At 44.7% G+C, this 18941-nt stretch overlaps 1 protein-coding gene across 2 annotated transcripts in view; it reads right to left on the bottom strand.

Moving 5' to 3' along the window:
- EIF4G3 (eukaryotic translation initiation factor 4 gamma, 3) overlaps positions 1–18941 on the bottom strand; it is a 106301-nt gene that overhangs the window by 31843 nt on the left and 55517 nt on the right. For both annotated transcript variants that reach the window (XM_009330333.1, XM_009330332.1), the window contains 5 exons: positions 13791–14645; positions 6251–6339; positions 4093–4342; positions 1332–1489; positions 49–174 (listed from right to left, as the gene is read on the bottom strand). In XM_009330333.1, coding sequence (XP_009328608.1) covers positions 49–174; positions 1332–1489; positions 4093–4342; positions 6251–6339; positions 13791–14645 — 1478 coding nt within the window. The remainder of the gene's footprint in view (positions 1–48; positions 175–1331; positions 1490–4092; positions 4343–6250; positions 6340–13790; positions 14646–18941) is intronic.

The following is an 18941-nucleotide window of genomic DNA, read 5'->3' as shown; positions in this document are numbered from 1 at the left end:
ATCGGTGTTAAGGGCAGTTTTTAAATTAGCAAGTTGGGGTAAACTCACACTTCCAGATACGTTTCTTCCACCAGGGGTTTGCCTCCCAAAATCAGCAAAGGCTGGCGTGAAGTCTGGTCCTCGAGGCAGTATCCGAGGGTCCAGAGTTCTCAGTGGCAACTTGGGCTGATTGACCTGCATCGTGGAGCGGAACAAACAAACGGGATCTGTTCAGCGGGTGCTGGAGCTACCAAAGTTTACGCAAGTCTACAGACCACCTCTGCTAAACCGTAACAGTCATGTTTAATATCCAAATTAATGCTTTTAGCAAACTGTGCAAGTTTCATGCATCCACACTTACACTAAAAATAAGCATTTAATTTAAAATAAGTCTTCTGCAGGTGACTATTGTGGAAATAGGTGGAGTTCAGAAACATTTCAAGGCTGAGCATGACTTATGGAGGATAAAACGATGGCGACACAGGCCCGACTTCTGCAAAATGGATGTGATAGTCTTGGTTCAGGATCACAAAACTGCCACCTTCCCTCAAACAAACGTCTTTTGTGTTAACAAGACAGATGGCCGACTGAGCAAAGGAAGCTCAAAAGCAGACAGAGCAGTGAGAAGCAATCACGGAAAACTAGTAGGTGGATGAAATCATTTTGGGAACAAAGCTGCATTTTACAATTTGTCTGGGTATGAAATTCAGAGTGGAAATGTTTCTGCACATGAGAATCACCCATATCCTGATCTGTGCTTGAAACTTAAGAGCGAGTCTGTAGTGGTTACATCAAAATCAATGAACTGCATAGTTCCGAGAGGAGAATACGGGCTTGGTGTCAGCTCTTCAGAAATAACAAGGATTTCAATAAGCGCAGACATACAGCAGAGAAAATCACATCTGTAATAAGGCTGGATAGAAATCACAAAAAACTTCAAGAGTCAAGGTTTTAAGGATCTTTCATTAGGTCAGCTCATAACTACTGACACAACTGTTTCAGACCAAAAAGAGTTTGCCCAAAAGCTTGCCTATGCTTTCTAACCGCAGAATTGATCTAATAGAAGGCACTGCCTCTCTGTTCAGTCTTGCTTTGCTTATATCCTTAGTTCTTCATGGTTATATCATTTTAAATTTTAATAACAACCCGGTATAACTTAATCCAGATAGAGACTATGAAAAATGCTTCAGTTTTTAAGTCATCTGTGCCCATTCATTAGGCACCAATGCCTCTATCTGAAGAACTTTGTGATGCGACACCAGCCAAATATTTCCCCTTCCCGACAAAAGTCTGCACCGAAAACAGTCAAGGAATAAAGCATGCTTATATGAAAAAAAAAAAATTACACACACCTGTTTTATTGGCTCTCCTCTCACCTTGTCGAGAACCACATCGCTTATGGGAGGCAGCCCCTCCGGCTTTTGGATACAGGCAGGCATGAACTGGAAATCCAGTAAGAATTCCCGGTCGTACTGCTTCTTCCCCTCCGGGTCCAGGGGCTTCCACTGCTCTATAAGGAGAGAAGGTGCCTGAGATTCATAGGTAACAAAAACCTCCGCTCTCCGAGACGCGTTTCCAGTAAATCCAAAGGGAAGAGATTGCTGCAGCCGCTTGGGAAATTTTCATTTGACTTTATTTTAATTTTGAAGGCAGCAAGGAGAGGAATAGACATCGCATTAAAGGAACATAAACAATGGGGAGCATATAGCCAATTCCAGCAGCAACCACACACGGAACTAATCACTAATTCCAGTTTTAGCCAACGTCATCTCATTTTAACTCTGACTTTCACTGTCTCGTGCGGAATGATGAAATGGGGACGATTCCCAGTTTCTGGGTGAAAATGCAAAAGTTAAAGCGGCTGGTTTTGTGTAAAAGGGAGCGATAAATGCAGAGCCAAGGAGAGCGCCACGCAGAACAAACATATCCTATGAAAACGTGAAAACACCGAGCCTTTAACAACCCACGCTGGAGATAACGGTGGGAACCAAAAGGAAACACACAACCGCAGGCCGCGCTCTAAGAATTACAACTTTTCACCCATTTTTTTCAGAGGGTTTTCTGGGCAGGAGAACTGCGGCGTAGAGGACCTTGCCTGATGCAAACGAAAATGTAAACCTACAGCCATTTCAGTGCAAGGAAAATTAGCATCTGGTAGCCTAGAGACAGGATTTTCTTTGCCGGCCGCCCAGTTTGTTTGAAGTTAGGAAAGAAAACATGGACTTGCTCAGCAGCCAGGTTGACTAGTCAGGCCCCTCAGCGGGCAGCACGTTTTTATCTGAAGGAAAACATCTGTGCGAGATGCCGCCTTCGTATTCCACCGATGCCAAACGGCGTTGCTTTGCATTTATACCCAGCCGTTCAGGTTCGCTGTGAAGGTTTTCTATTGTTTATTTTAGTCCCTGATCACCAGCTTTAGGTCTCTGGGTTCTCACCATCCTCATCCCTGCAGAGGCCACAAACAGGAACTTACTTCAAGTGATGGGCTTTAATAACTGGGAATGAAAATACACAAAAGTAATTACAATTTTTAGCTCTTTGTGCAGTTTTATTTCTACAGAGCTTTGGGATAAAAGGGTGCTGAAAACATTTTGGCTGGCTGGCTGTGTCCCAGCCAGAATTCCCGGCCAGCTGCCTATCACCGTGCCACACCACCCTCCATTTATCATGGAAAAGTACCGACAGCAACAAGAAACAGTTTATATGTACAGTTTCCTTCTCCTGGAAAGATCTTAACAAGCTGTTTTAATGTGAAAAGCAGCTGGGCAGCGTCACAGGCAGGCTTTCTGGCTCCCCAACGAGGGGAGAGACCGGGATCAAACACACAATTCCTCCTGTGGTGGACCGAAAGGCAAAATCCCCAGTTTTAGAAAGAGCAGAGCTGAAATTGAGGATTATTGCACCAAGTGGCCAGGTCTGCTTTACGGCAGACAAGTCCAATGCGTGTTGCTTTCCAAGGGATCGATCCAACCCCTCCAGCTGAGCAAAAGGACGTCCAGATCCGACCAGGATTGTTCCCACTGCATCAAGTGTTTTGGAGAGACAGCTGATGAATTATGGATTAACTTCAAGATGTGCTTACCTAATGAACCGGTAAGCTATCAGAAGTGTGTGGTAAACTATCAAGAGGCTTCTACGGCTTCTCCTAACGATACGATACCCCCAAATTAATAAGAGAAAAGTAACTCCGGTCTTTGTCAGAACAAAGCAGCGCTGAAATAACAACCACAGTGTAATCACTTAACAGTGGTGCTCCTTCCCGATACCTTGTCCAGGCTCTCACGGTCCTTCCTTATTTTGTCTTATACTCTTTGGTTTCTGAGCCCTTAAGAAAATGACTGATTTATTTTGAGGGAGCTTCACCTGAATGAGAAATGGCTTAAAAATTGGTAGCAACTGAAGAGTCGGTCTCAAGGTCTCTCTTAATGAGGTGAATTAAGAGGTTCAGGTCTACAAATTAAATATCTTAATAACAAAACACACCCCTTAGGTAGACTATATCCAGTGCTAACCAGCAACAAAAGGACCACATCCTGTGAGCCCACACTCAAAAGCACTGCACGCTCACAGTTCAATAGCAGAGCCTGGGATTGAAAACCACAAACTGTTCCTTTTCTTTTCCTTACTCTTCTAGAAACCTGAAGATCTATGCAACTGTTCAGCCAGGAAATTAAATCTATATAAACACACATACTCGCATTTAGTACCCAATCAGAACTTTCAATTCTCTTATTTAAGAAGTATGTCCGCTTATATGGAATTTCTTGGATCGTTCTCAGCTGTCGATCACACGGGAACCAATTCGCCACCACTTCCACTGTGCTGCAGCCAACATCCACATGTGCAATAAATTCAAGGAATCAGGGATTTTCTCTTCTCTTCATTGCCACTGGCGAGAGAAAAATAATTTTCCCCTCGTGCTCCCCCAGGTCTCTCTGAGCCTGCTGGTTAGTGGATCCCGGCGGAGCCGGACACGGTGAAACGCTGTACCCCCTTCCAGCCCCACTGGAAACACCCTTCCTTCCGCGGGGAGGATGCACGGAGCGTTAGCAGCCCTTGAAGGAGGGAGGCAGAAAACCAAGCAAGCATACAAGAGTCTGAAACAGGATTTACCTGGTTTATACTGGTACACTGGCCCTTCGCTGGAGCTCTCTGTGAAGCCTGAGTTTGCATCGGTTCCTTCTCCCTCTGAAACGCTCTCGGCACCGTTCCGCACAGGTTCTGCTTCCTGCTCTCCGTTTTCTTCCACAGGTTTCGCTTTTTTAAGTTCAGAGGGGTCTCTCTCCAGTTGAAACCCATGGCTCATTTTCTCCTGTTCAGATTCAAGTACTTTGTCACCTGAAAGTTCCTCTTCTACTTTAGGCTGAAGCACAGATGGGAAGACAGAGGTTACGTTAAAAACACCCTGCCAAAATTCGAAGCACGCAAAACGGCTCTTCATTTATTCATACAGCGTTTTTGTGCGTAGCAGGAATACATATGCATCTTAAACAGCGATACGGAACAACACACAGAACAACTGGATGATTTATTGGTTCATTCCTGGAGATAACCCACCGATAATTAACAGTGCAACTGGAAAGACTTAGCGTTGCCCGTGAAACCCCCAGGAGCTATTGGGATCGGGTGGAAGGAACTGTTAAGCCCTATAGCATGACAGCCACGAGCAATCCCAGCCTGGAAAGACAACCTCGCTTTTCTCCTCTCCTGCAGCTCACCAGCCACCTTAAAGGGCACGCCGCGCTCGTTTTGGGGGGATCCGTCCTTTAAACGTAGGCTGCTAATTGGAGCAGATCCCCATGAAGAAGGTAATGCGACATACAGCCACAATTTCAGCATCTCAGTTTCAGGAAAAAGCATTAACAGGATCCCTGGCTGTTAATTCTAGAGCTCTCCACGGGCACGGGCTTATTCTGCATTCAGACAGAGGCGGCGTTAGAAACGCGTTTCTCCTGGGAGAAACCCCAACATGTCTAAGCGTTAAACAAAGCAAAGACTTAAGCATTCGAGGATGCTCCGGAAGAAGCCCTCGATCCTTTCGCCTCCCTACCTGAGGACACCGCATCCTAAAATGCTTTTTGCAGATCTTTCAAGGGAATACTCTGACAAATTAGCATTGGTGAAAACGCCAAGCGGTCCAGGAGACAAGACTCCTCCAATAAAGGACGAAGAAAGCGTACGGAGTATAAACTTACTCGCGCAGCCCAGCAACATCCTTCGCGCTCTGGCTTGGAAACGAGCACAGGGATGCTTTTAATTTCCTTGGATTACCCAATCATCAGCTTTCCCGTTGCGCACAGACCAGCTGTCGCAGCGTGATACCTTGCACGTGAGCATTCTGAGCATCTATTCCCCCACAAAGAGAGGGGAGAGCACTTCTATACCATTCATAACGTGTAAATGAGCCTATCTGCCGCTTCGGTGGAGAAACCACAAACGCTTGCTTACACAAAGGGTGAAGTACCGTCCACTAGACTCAAGATTCACTCTGCAAAAACATGCTTTTAGAGGGGAAGGGTTCAACGATGCTGGCGGTAAGGGAAAGTTGTGGAAGAAATAGCAGATGAATAATAACTGAGGAAAAATTTGGAGTGAAGAAGCAATGCTTCTCTGCGTCACATCTGGCCGACATCAGTTTTTATATATGCACAGGGCAGTCTGAATTTTTACATTTTTACTCTCTTAACCCCTCTGTGATCTGTTCTAACCCCAAGTTTACCCAGGATATTAAACAAAGAGGTTCTTCCTGCAATACCCCTACCAGAACAGCAGCAAGGGAGATTTTCGGTACTCATCTAGTTACTGTCGAGGTGATTTTGCCTGGTAACTTCAAAGTTTTCCTTTCCCAGCTTCTCCATCAGGTGGTCATCAGGAAAACTAACCTTTGGCCGTGACATCACAATGACATCACTGTGCAGCAGAAGAACCTGCCAAATGTCACCATAGTGGCCTCGGGGACCCAAAACGGGGCAGCGCTAAGGGATTCAAACCCACTTTTATCTCATCCTTCACTGGAAGGACAGCAGTTACATGTTCTTGAATGTTGGGGGTCGTTAAATTAAGCAAGAACGAAGAAAGCCTGAAGACCTTCAACAGGGAACAGACTAAAACCGGTTATCTAAAGGACGCTGGGGAATATCAGAGTTTCCCCCCAAAAAGTCTGCCCTGGATCATTGCGAGACAACTGGGAAGCAACGCCTCTAAAATACAGTTTCAAGAGAGCAACATCATCATTAAATTTGGATAAAGGAAGACTGTGCTTCTCTCTTACCTCTGTTTCTGCCTCCATCACCTCCTCAGTGGCTTGGGTCCGGTCTTTTGGTTTCTTCCACGTCTTTGGTGCAGTTACAGCTGTTTGGGCTGCAATATAAGCGTACACCTATTACAACACTAAATTACACGGAGCAAATACGGCCGTGGGCGATGCGCTTCCCTGTTGCGTGCTGGTTTTACATACAGGAAAATGGAGCAGTCGCAGCCTTGCAGAAGGTTCAGCTTGATATAACCACTTTTTGTTTCAATGCGGTAATAACACAGTCGTTAGTGTGACATTAAAACATGGTAATTGTTTTACAAGTTGCTCATTCAAGCTCAAAATGGTACTTGTGATAGCGGGGAGTTTATTACCAACAGTATAAGGATCATGCAGTGCAAAGGAAAGCCTTCAGAAACTGATTTTTTTTTTGAAAGATCAAGCATTGGCTAGGAGTGAAGGTTGTTCTCAACATATTTTTCTCAAGGAATATTGTAAGAATTAACCATCATCTGGACCATAACCATAACCAGGCTAAAAATTCCAGTATCTCATCCAAAAGGACGACTCCTTCAACCTTGTGGCACTACTGGCTCTCCTGAGCTGGATTTATATTTCAATTTAAAAGCAGGTTAACAACTCCACCATTCATTAATTTCCCTGGCCAACTGATTCAAAGAAAACACCATGTAATATTTCTAAGATCAGCAGTGATTTACTCTAATCACTCCCCCCCTCCCGAAGGGTAAAAGAAACCACACAATATATTAAGGAGACAAAACCATTAATCCAATATGCTCGTAATTTGTTGCAAGCGCTAGCAGCTTAACTTCTGATAGTGAGCACATATGCATATTTAACACAGAGCGTAAACAGAATTGATTTCGTGAGTGAAGTTTACTGCAAACAGATTTCCAGCTCGAGCCTTTGGTTTCTAGCAGATACTGTGGAAAAACACAGCGTGCACTTATTTTATCACCATAAAAAACAATTTTGAAAGGCTCTTCAACTACGGATAAATGAAAAGAGTGTTAATAATGGCCTACTTTGTTCCTATGGGCAAAGAGGAAACTGGATTTGCTACGTGCCCACTGCCCCAAAAGATACGTAGGAGCCTCAGCGGCTTCTTGACAGTGTTTCCCTGTTTGGAGGGCGACTATGGACTTGCAGAAACACTGCGGACGGCAGAAATCGCTACAGTCAGCACGCTGGCCCCAGCCCAAAGTGCAACAGCAGCTATCGTCGCTGATAAAAGGGTTTTATCTTCATGCTAAACACTACAAAAGCAAAGGTTAATAAAAAAAAAAGAGAAGTCTAATTCAAATATTCAAACATCATCTGGTCATTCACAGAACTGATGGTTCATGGAGGAGCTGGAAATATCACCCAGGTCTCCAGCCCCCCGAGCCCCGCACGTCCCATCCATCACAGCACCCTACGGAGAAACTTTAAGTTTTAAGAGCAGGGCAGAGCCGCAGCAGTAACCCTGAATTTCCTGGGGCTCAAAGGAGAGTAGAGAAATGGCTAAGCAGGCACGGATTGCAAAATGGCTTTGCCTTACACAACCGGGGATTGTCTTTTATTACTGCTCACAGAAGTTCGCTGTACCCTCGCAAGAATAGTCGAGTTATTCTCTCCGTCTTTGGGTGAAATCGGGGTTGGGCAAGGACCAGCTGTCCACACAGGTGGTAATTTCTGTGATTTAACAAAGCGTGGACCTAAGTGAGGCTCCACAGTTCCCTCCACCACAAAATATGCTAAAACTTAGTGAAAATTTAGTGCTTTTCTAAAGTCAACCCATGGTTTTAAGGCCGGACATCAAGCCCCGCTGCCACGATACGATGCCTTCTTGTTTGGCAATGCCACTTCCACACTTTTGGGTGATTTCTTCAAGGAGTGGGTCACGTCTGCACAGTGATGACCTAGATACAGCCATAGCCAAGTAATTTAACTGATTAACCCCAAAGTTTTTAATTTTACAGAATTTCACTCCACTCAAGCTCAAAGTATGCTATGGAAAACATCCACAGTGTAAAATAACATTTCATTTTTAAACACACAGAAATAAACTCAAGGTCATGGATTTGGGGTTGGCAAAGGTTTGGGATGTTTCTTTCCTCAACTGTCAGGATGCTAACGTTATTGCTTCTCAGTGATACATTTTTTTCACCTTTTTTTGGTAGAAGAAAGCTATATAAAGGATGTGATCCTGCCGAGCCTCCCGAATGAGTCTCACAGCTCCTGCCGTGTTTTAATCGTGCAGATCCTTTTCCTGCCTTGGGGTTTCCCTGCATGAGGATGCTTGGCCGGACGCTTGCCTTTAATCCCAAGACACGGCAGCAGCCTTCGCTTAAGCCCTGCAGCTTTGCAGCCTGTAACTCCGTGCTAACACCCGACTGTATCTCAGAGCTGCCTGGGGTAGGCCGGCGAGATCTCCAGAGACATTGCTCAATTTTTCCCCTCTTAAAATAGCAGACATCAGATTACTTTTTTTTCTGTTGAGTTCTCATTTCTGCTACAGGAACTGACTCAATAGGAGAATTTATGCTAATGTATGCAGAGAAAATTAAAGCGAGTTTAGGTGCCAACCCTCCCAAACCCAAAACCCAGCCAGGACAACGGTGCTATCTGAAAATGGAGTTTCAGCTGTGAGGCACCCTGTGAGCCGTAGGGAAACCAAAACGTAACGTGTGTAGTTTGGCTCTCGGCAACGGAGGCCTCCGGACACTTCTGGCCTTTCTCTCAATTTTCCTGCCCCCCCCAAATTAAGCATTTTGCATGCACACCAATAATCAAACTCGTTCTCAAATGGAGGTTCATTTTTGCCTGCGTTCACACATTTCCAGAGCTTGTTTTCAGCCCACTTTGACGTGTTAGGTGGTAACTTCTTTCGGTTGGAGGAGGGACACCAGCAGACCCAGCATACTGCTGAGCTCCTTGCTTATTGCTGCTTACGAAAATGAGAGAGAGAACAGGAGTGAAAATACTGATCTACATTTAGAGGTCAGATCTCCTTTTTATGTCCTTGCTAAGTATTACCTGCTTTATTACTTCTGCTCTTTTAATTCTTTCTTTTTTTAAGATATTCCCCTTGTCTTTTATCATTTCAATTATAACACAAGCACAATTCCATCACAAAGCTCAACCGAATTAAATCCTCCAGCTGCCGTAGGACTGGAAAGAGTAACAAAATCCTTCTTTCCAGCCTATCCTGGACATCGTTACTGGCGATAACATCACCACCGGAGAAATCTGCTCAGCAGACCCATTTCTCCAGCTACATCATGTTCTTCAGCGGAACATCTTTCTGCAGGAGATACCCACCCCAGCAAGTCCACAACCCATCAAGCGAGACAGAGAAGGCAGTCTCCTCTCTGATGTGGCTGCCAATTGCTAAGCATAAATTAATACCAGCTCTTATATTTTTATTTTTTAGCCAACGTGCCATTAAAAACCAAAGCAAAGACTCACCATCGTCTTACAGCTCATGAGAAAGAAAATATATTCCAGTGGGCTATGGCAGCAAATCAAGAAAAAGGCAATACCTGATTTATGTTTCCAGCTCTCCGGCTTTGGGTGCTGGAGATATTTCTCCAAGATATTTCCAATTACTGCCCCAAGTTGCTTGTTACAGCCTCCACAGCTAAGAAACCCAGGGACTCGCAGTCAGTTGGGCTTCTTTATATTGAAATACGTCTCATAAATTAGTTCTGCAAGAAACAGCCCTTTGAATTCAATGCGTATTGAGCTCTTTTGGCTTCCTATGTTCCTAGGAGTTCTGCCTGGGACAGACATCAATCTCTTATTTTCCTCTTTGCTTCTCGTAATAGCCATGATAGAAAGATTACATCAAAGGCGGCCATTCAGAGCATGTCCTAAAGGCTTCAAGCCCTTGGTAGCGCCGCCTTCTTTAGAAATTCCACTCCACCAACAAAATTTTTCCTGTTTTGTTCCCCAAGAAGTGCTGGTCCCTCACCGCCAGCCAGCAAAGCTACTAGAGAAAAAGCAGGATTTAATTACAAAAGCAACTGTGTGTCGTTGATGACTTTTAACTGGAGCAATGTTTTTAGTAAGGATCGCAGGCTGAGCGCCGAGTTCCTCTCTTGATAATATCTGTATTTTTCTTCCTTGTAATGAAGATGAGTAGGAACTAATTATTTTAAAAGCTGCGTGCTCTTGCCCTTTGCAGATAAGAGCTCTGCCCCTCCTGAAAACCTCAAGATAATCGTTCCTGAGCAGGCAGGAATGAGATCCGCTGCCTGCACACTCACAATAGGGTGAACGTGTCTCCTCTAACCCCACATTTTGGCCAATGCTCAGAACCGAAACACAGTCAGCAGCAAGAAACCACACACCCAGGTACAACATCCTGCCTGCAGGATAAAAAAAACTGCAGTTCTCAGTGGTTTAACGCTCCGAAACCCACCAAGTCTTCCCCATTTCGTAGGGGATTATAAGCAAGACCAATAATGCCAATGAGCAGGCTACGGATGAACCGGCTGCTATCCGACATTGAGATCAAACACTAAAATTGCTATCTTCATTATGCAGGCTAATACAACTTAAGAGTAGATAGAATATAGTGTAAAATAAAAAGGAAAACCAGGCATGCTCCAATTTCTGCAAAATAAGACGAATACAACACAGGTGCTCCTGTAGACATCCTCTGACCTTGGAAATCTGGCAGAGACCTAATGCCAGTGGAAAAGAAAGAGTAGAGGTTCCCCTGGATCCCCAAAGGGTCAGCTCTGCTCAGCTCCGGTCTCCTCCTGCAAACACGGAAAAATTCATTTTCTTGAGCCGTGAAAAAGAACTGCTGGAGAACAAAGATGTTTAAGGGAAAGCCTCTGTGGTCTGAACATACTCGTTTCTCTCTCTATACAGAGCTTGATGGAGCAAAAAATAAAAGTATTGTTTCTCTGACTGTTAGGTAGAAGGTGTGTTCTGTAAAGCGCTTGAGGAACAAGCAAATAACTTCATTCATCCCTGAAAAGCTGTCGCCTCCATCGTAAAATATGGGACACACCTGCAAGTCTCAACAGTTCTGCCCCGCCATGTCAGGGAGGAGGTGGATTAACGTCTCACTCAGAAACCCCCGCATTTTTAGGCGGGCCAGATTATAGCTATGAAAAGGACACCCAGGAGCAAGTGCTGCAGCAATTAGATTATTGGGTCTGAGTAGTCTCCCAGTCAAATCAGATCAGCTACCATTAAAGGCAATAAAGCGGTATGATCTGTGGCCAACCAAACTGCTCTCTAGTAAGTACACACTTCTGCTGAAAACCCCAAAGAAATACTGTTAAAAGTCACAGAGCTCACGCTTACCACCACGTGTTTGAGAAGTCTCCCTTATCCCAATTTCTATCGTATCTCCAGAGATCATAAAAAAAAAGACTCCTGGCCTCCAGTCCAAGAAAATAAATATAGTAATACAGCCCTTTCTCCTTGCTCCTGAAGTTCAGCATCTGTATTTTCCAGCATATGGCAGAAACATGCAATTCCTCGTTCAGCCTAGACGGACGCCTGAATTAGCAGTCACCTTCAGATTACGTTATTTAAATCTCTCTTCCTCTCTCCAAGGAAGAATTGGAAAATTATTGCTCAACAAAAGGTTGGCAGAGAAATGCAATACAGTTAAACATCGTTAAAGAAGAGGTAAAGCACAAAAATTGACTTGGAGAGTATTTTACTATTAAAAGCTCAGTACTTCAAGGAAAGCAATCAGAGTTTCACGTGATCTTTTATGTGACTTGAGAAATATTTCTCTGTTGCCAAAGCCAATGTATTGGCTAATGTGTGCTGTCCAGCCTAATGACATCAGAGCATTAAAATTAATCTTCTGCATAATTAAAAGCCCGAAATGCTGTAAGTAGGTTTTGGTTTTTTTTTTTTTTTTAATTTAAACTGCAGGACATTACAAAGCAAGCAATAAGATTGCAAGCTGCAACCTGGCTGCATAAAACCTCATTTACAGAAAGAGTCCCATTTCTCTACTTTGTAAGGAAATTAATTTGTGTTATGAAGTAGCTCAGGTTGAAAGAACAACAAGTGCCAGAGCAGTGAAATGACCCGAGTAAAATAAAAATAGAAGAAGATTAACAGACCCCCCCCCCCCCCATGGCTGGTATAGTGAAGGGATCTTTCTGATCTTCTCTAGATATTGGATTTTATTTAAGATCCAGCATATTGACCTAGCGCAGCATTACATAAATACGGAACAAGGCCAATCTCAGCTTTTCCTTTAATTTAATCCATAGCAGAGCGTGGCCCTAGATGCTACTGATGCCAGCACACATCTATTGCTTGCTTATGAAAGAATAAACTAAAAACACCCCTATTTTAAATGTTACTCTTAAAAAAAATAAATTCCCAAACCCAATCACAACCTAGTGTTTCTCCTTTGTTTCTTGTCCAAACTTCACCAAATTCAAAGGATATATTTCAATAAACAACCTCAGCTTCACAGCTCTGAAAGGACTGCAAAACAGGGTATAAAAGATGCGACACATTCAAATGCTTTAACACTGCTAGGCGCGCATAATAGCCACCATTATACTCCCCCCAGCAGCTAAATACAAGTAATTGATTGATTTAACTTCTTTTCCACAGTTTCATTTCCAGGAAGTCCTGAAAAAAAGAAAAAAGCAGTTTTCTATAGAAAATACGGCAAATAAAAAGACAGTGGTCTATACTAATCCATTAAATGCTGAACCAGCGATGCGATAGGACACTGCAACCGAAGGCAGATAACAACACTTGGAGAAACAGCCTGGATTTTAAAAGGCAGCTATAGAAATTTCAATTCTTAGTAATTTGTAACAAGTCCTTACGCCTCCCGAAGTAAAGCACCTTGTTTTCTGAAAATTTCAGGAATAGTGAACTGCAAACCGCCGAGCCGAGCGAGGAGAAGGGGAACTTTCGCTTACGTGTTACTTTTGCAGAGGAAAACCAGACGCATCGTTAATTAAGGCTGGGCAGATTGAGGTGTGTGCCACTCGGTGCTTCAGTCGTTCGGAAGAGATTTAATGGTCCCTTTCATTTACCCACATCTGGTAACACCATGACACATTTTTAGAGTTGGAAAAAAACCTCACCCCACCGGTTTCCAGAAACTGCTGGCTCAGAAGGTTCACCCAGAGGGCTCCAAGGTCTGAATGTTAACCTGGCTTAGGCACAGGCTGACAAATCCAGAGCAATAGGTTCTCAGACCGACCGGTCATCTCGGAGAGAGCAAGAGTGGTGTCCTTTGAATTCCCCCGTTAACAGCACTTGGGAGTGCTGCCCTGTATCACCGTGAACGCAAACGCTAGCGGCTTACACGAACCCAGCCAACCCTGGGACGCACATCCGAGTCAGCTACCTCTTTTACAAAGAGGGTTTTTTTTGTCCCTGCAAACAAAGATTAGCATTTCGCAGTCACAACAACGGTCAGGCAGCACTATCAGATTTTTTTTTTTTGGCAGACAGAAACGGAAACACCTGATGGAAGAAGAACCCCAAAGACCCTTTTCCTTCATCCTCCAGTTTACCGCACGCAACCACGGTGCCAAACGCTTACCTGGGACAGGACTCTTGCTCGAGTTTAAACTCTGAGCCTCCGTGCTCTCCTCCAGTTGCCCATCTGCTTCTGTCTCTTCCTTCTTTTCAGTATCTTTTACCTCTTCGTTAAGAGTAGTTCTTGTGCTCTCCTCTCCTTCTAAATCTCCCTGAACAACAGGGAGGGCACTAGGAGATGGAAAAGGAGGTGGAGAAGGAGTTGTAGTGGTAACAGCAGCAGCAGCAGCAGAAATAGGAGGAGAAGGAGGGGGAGGGGTGGGAGGTGGGGTGGGAGGAGGAGAGGGAGCAGCGTGAAGAGCACTGGAAGATGGCACGCTTTCCACTTCTGCTGGAGGTGCTTCTGGTGTCTCCAACTCAACAGTCAATGGCGCAACTTCTGTCTGGGCTACATCTACTACGCTCTCTGCAGCAGTTACTTTTTCACTAACTCCGTTCATTTCATTAATTAGATTAGTACTAGCAGTCACTGGAATATCACTAGATGCTACACTACTAGGCTCCTTGCACACCTCGGCATCAGCCTCTTCTGCGGGCGAAGGGTCTGATGTGTCCGTGCAGGGTGCGGCATTAGATATAGGCATTGCCTCCTCTTTTGGGGAAGCGAGTTCACATTTCTCCTCTGAGTCAGCTGTGAATGTGGATTTACTAGAAACGGCGGCGACAGCAGCAGCAGCAGCAGCAACAACTGCTGCGGGAGCGGCCGGGGTTGGTGATGGAGCAAGAGGAAGTTCTGGTGGGGTTTCCACTGAGGTGGCCTCAGTCGTCTGGCCAGCTTGATCTTTTTTCTCCCCAGTAGGTTCTGGTCTGAGGACTGGAGAAGAAGGTTTTAATACTGGATCTGGTTTTGGCTTCTCTTCTGGGAAAGGAAAAAAAAAAAAGGCAATGTTACAAACAGCAAGTCAACTCCATTTTCCTTCGCTGTATCTATCTAAGGCTCCTTGCCCTTGGTTCCCCCTTGCCTATATTCTGCCCGCTATTCAGGAAGCTCCGAGGAAGACACCAGAGGCACCCGAAGCTAACCTTGGCATCTAAAGGAAAAGTCCAGACAACCTGCAGCTGGCAAATCTGAAAACGTAACTGCTGCTTCTACTTTTCTGAATGTAGGCTTTGCAGCGAACGGCAGTCCTTTACAGAACAGGCACGTAAGTATGTTACAAAATGTGGATTTTTTTGCAGAAACTGCTGCTGAAAATAGAATTTTTCTTGACAGAAATTACAGAAGACAAAAATACGCTTTAGCGGGATTTTGCCTCAAAGGAGCTTGGGGTTGTAACAGGCACTGGCAACCCACAGCCAGTCTCTGCCACTGTTCCCCCTCTTTGTAAAACGGGGAAACCACTCCACGACTGGTGACAGGCCATTCTTTTACGTATGCCACGTGTCATGCCATTACTAATACGTGAGATGCATCTAGTTTATTTTTCCACTTGTTATTTCTCAACTCCATCACCCTTCAGCGCATCAGACTAAAGGACACAATCCCCCTTTTTTTGTTCTAAATTTCAGCAGGTACCTTTTCCCAAAGAAAGGAAACCCAAAAGGGATTAAAGCGCAGCTGCCACCAAAGAACGGCATCGTTACCTCTTGATGTTTGTGGGCTAAGGGTATCGAGCAGGGTGGGAAAAGCACGGCGAAATATGCACATGTATCAAACCAACCCCCAAAACTACTGTGCGCAGAGAAGTGCCTGTACTTATCCTGTGATTAGCAACAGACTTTGCAATACCATCCCCGCCACGACCATCGTGCAGCTCCCAAAGGTCTGCTGCAACTCCGTTTAACACACTTCTTCCCACTTCTTCTGAAGAAAATATGAGCCAAGATCCTAAAAGACCCTCTCCCACCTCCGATTTGACGACAAGACGAAGACTGTAAGATTTTGCTTAGGAAAGTGCCTCTGTGCTACAGCTCTGCAAGACGGATGAGACAGGTATCACTCAAAGTCAATCATGCAGATGGCAGGGACTCAACCGCCCGGTTCCTCATCACCGTTACGAGGAGGTCTGCTTTATCTGGCCTCAGGGAGGGAGCTCTGCTCTGCTCCACCAACGCAAAACGCCCCACGGCTTTCTGAGCACTGAAGCAACAGGGAACTCCTTCGGGACACTGCCATGACCGCAAAAAGTGATTCCAGAAAAGCCAGGGGCACAAACCCTGCTGTTCAGATTAGGAAATCGAAGGCCACAACCAATCCCAAATCATCAAAATTCAGGTAGAACTGAAGAGGTATGGCTTTGCTTGGTCTTTCCCAGCTCTGCTGGCCTTCCATTTGGGGCTTATTCAACAAATAAACCCTTTCCCTTCAGCCTTTGAAGGAGAACCCATCCGAAACTGCTTGGAGCATCAAGTCCCATCTTTAGGAAGAGCTGGAGCAAAGAACTTTGCTTCCAGCCGTCGACAGCCCCAGCAGCGTTACAGTGAGGACCACGGCCAAAGCAGTAGTTTATCAACTTAATGAGGCACGTAGGGAGACGGCTTTGGATGAGGATGACAAATGAGGAAAAAAAGATGGGGGAGAGTATCCCAACAGCTGATTTCGATTCTGAAGGCTCCGTGGAAGAAAAAGGACCCGGGAACTGGTTTAGAAAAGAACATGCGTCACCTCCGATTTCTGGAACATCCTTTGCAGACAACTCATGGAGCATTCTTGACATTTACAGCTCGCTATAAACAACTGCCTGGATATTCCCTCCCTTGAGTCAAATGAGATTGCTCAAAAAAAAAAAAAAAAGCATTTGAAGTATCTAGAAAAACATTCCAAAACGCAGCAAAAATACACAACTGCATTTTAGAACCAGTGGTTTACACACACTTTCTTCTAACTACACCTTATTCGGGGAATATGTTAGCCACCGATACAGGCTCTGTGTGCACAATTCAAGGAGAAAAGTAATTTGAGGAGGGGGGATTTCAGAAGAACGATGAGAAGGATTTGGCTAATGAGAAATAAATCTTAAGTTGACCGACCATTGCGGAGAACAAATCTCAAAGTCCTGGCAAAGGAACATTCGTCCCTGCCAACTATTACAGAAGGAGTCACGTGAAACAACATACAGTTGGGAAGGGAAAATGAAAATCAATGCAATTCATCCAAACTGAATCAGATCCCTTTTCCTAAATACGCCAAGATAATTCCTCACATTATATTTAGAAAGTATTTACTGGAAGCGCTAGGCTGTTCAAGAGGAAAGCTTGCTCCATCAATAGCTATTTTTTAAAGTTTCCAGATAAATACAAATCTTGCAAAATAACTCTTCATTACAAATACTTTTACAAACTCAGCAGGACAGACGCTTGCTATCTCCTCCATGCAAAGACGTTAAAGCCAGCGAGGGAGCTGGGTTGCTGGGTGGTCGCGGTGGCAAAGACTGCCCAGAGCGGTGGACGGGGAAGATTTTACTGGATACGGGAATTCGTTTCTGCTTCGCGGTGTTTATCTGAAAATAATCGCTGGGCTTCCTGCCATTTTTCCATCTTTTGTCCCGATGCAAACATTTGCGAGGCGGTACCGATGCTGGCTTCGCAGGCAGTTTTTGGAGCACACGTTACTGAGTCATAGTGTCAGCAGAAGGGCTGAAAGTTTTCCAAGCTTCGGGATCTGACATCAATCTATTTTCCACAAACCGTGTTATACATTCTCCATGTCTGATACATTGCAGGATTTGGAAAGAGGTTTAAAAAAATAATAATAATACTACTCCAAACATCCCACTGAACCTGTGCAAGCGGAGGAAACGTGGACAGCTCTGATTTCATGCACAATTATACCCCATTACAACTTCTGCACCAGCCTGGCCTGCAGCCAGGTTCCTGCATGCTCTGCCATCAGCTTGACCTAAATTCTCCAGCAATATCCTCGCCTTCTGCAGCCCTGCTGATATATATGCACCAGGGGCACCTAAAGGAACGACAGCTAACTGCTTGCCCCTAAATAATGCCACTTTTCAAGGTATTATAGTAGCAATTCCTATATTCCTCCAAATCACAGATGAATTTTGAAGCCTGAAAAGCCAGAAGCTGCTTTAAAAGCAGCAAATGCCAAATGCTTGTCTTTTAAAGAAAAAACAAGGATATTAAATGCAACGCAATCCCAAATTCGGTCTCGCTAATGACTTTAACGCAAAAATAACAGGGGCTGCAGATACTCACAGCGAGAAATAACAGAGGCCGGGTCTGCCGGCACAGCACACGTGCTCTGTTCCCGATCCCCAACCCAGCGAACGGGCCAAGCGCCGTGTGCAGTTATTTATAACTGCAAAATGATCGCTGAATATCACAAAATTAGAATGATAGCTTTATACCAAATTTCAACTGATGCAAACGAGTGCACGAGGTGAAGGCCACAAGGGAGAATCCGATCCACAGGATGAACACGGTGGAGGGGTCTTAAGGGAAGCAATAATACTGGTTTTAATAAACACGTGCTTGAGAAAGCCATGCAACCCTATCTATGACTATTTTTATTTTGGAACAAAAAAACCCAACATCAGGCCCAAAGTGAAAAATGATTTTGACACCTTGGCATGTATTTCTGGGAAGATGTGCCCCCCCAAGTCACTAGCTCGGCTTAAATAAATAATTTTAATGGTGTCTAAACTTCCTTCACCTTTTATTCGCTCTGCCCTGTGACTGACACCACCGCTGCTCTCCCCCACCCCGAGGCCACAGTCGAACGCTAATGGTGTTATTTCAGGGCTCGCTCCTTCTCTGCAATGCTTACATAAATGTGCTCTTTAGCAATTTTTGGACTGGAACAAACGTTTGAATCTTTCTGGGATGGAACAGAGATAAACACAGGAAAGCTCATCAGTGTTAAATCCCAGTTCAAGCCCTGATTTATATTTAAACCAGCGCAGTCAGACCTGTGTAACTAACTAAACAAAGACCACTTACTTCCAGTTTACTTACAGTTGCCTAAGAAGGGATTAAGTTAAAGAGAGAGAGAAGAGGGAGAAGACTCACTTTCCTGGAAATACAAGTTTTCATACACAGGGTTGAAATACTGGATTTTATGGTTCAGCATCAACTTGCTCGAAAGGGCAGGTGCATTTTGGTGCCTGCGTCGCGGCCGTCAGTTGTTCAAGTCCCAGTGCCACCACCCACCTCGGCGTGCGCAGAGCGTGTCCCTGGCAGCGAGCGGGACTTGGGCATG

Source organism: Pygoscelis adeliae, unplaced genomic scaffold (assembly GCF_000699105.1).
Source record: "Pygoscelis adeliae isolate BGI_AS28 unplaced genomic scaffold, ASM69910v1 Scaffold728, whole genome shotgun sequence".
Lineage (NCBI taxonomy): Eukaryota > Metazoa > Chordata > Aves > Sphenisciformes > Spheniscidae > Pygoscelis > Pygoscelis adeliae.
This window is presented reverse-complemented; position numbering and strand designations above follow the sequence as displayed.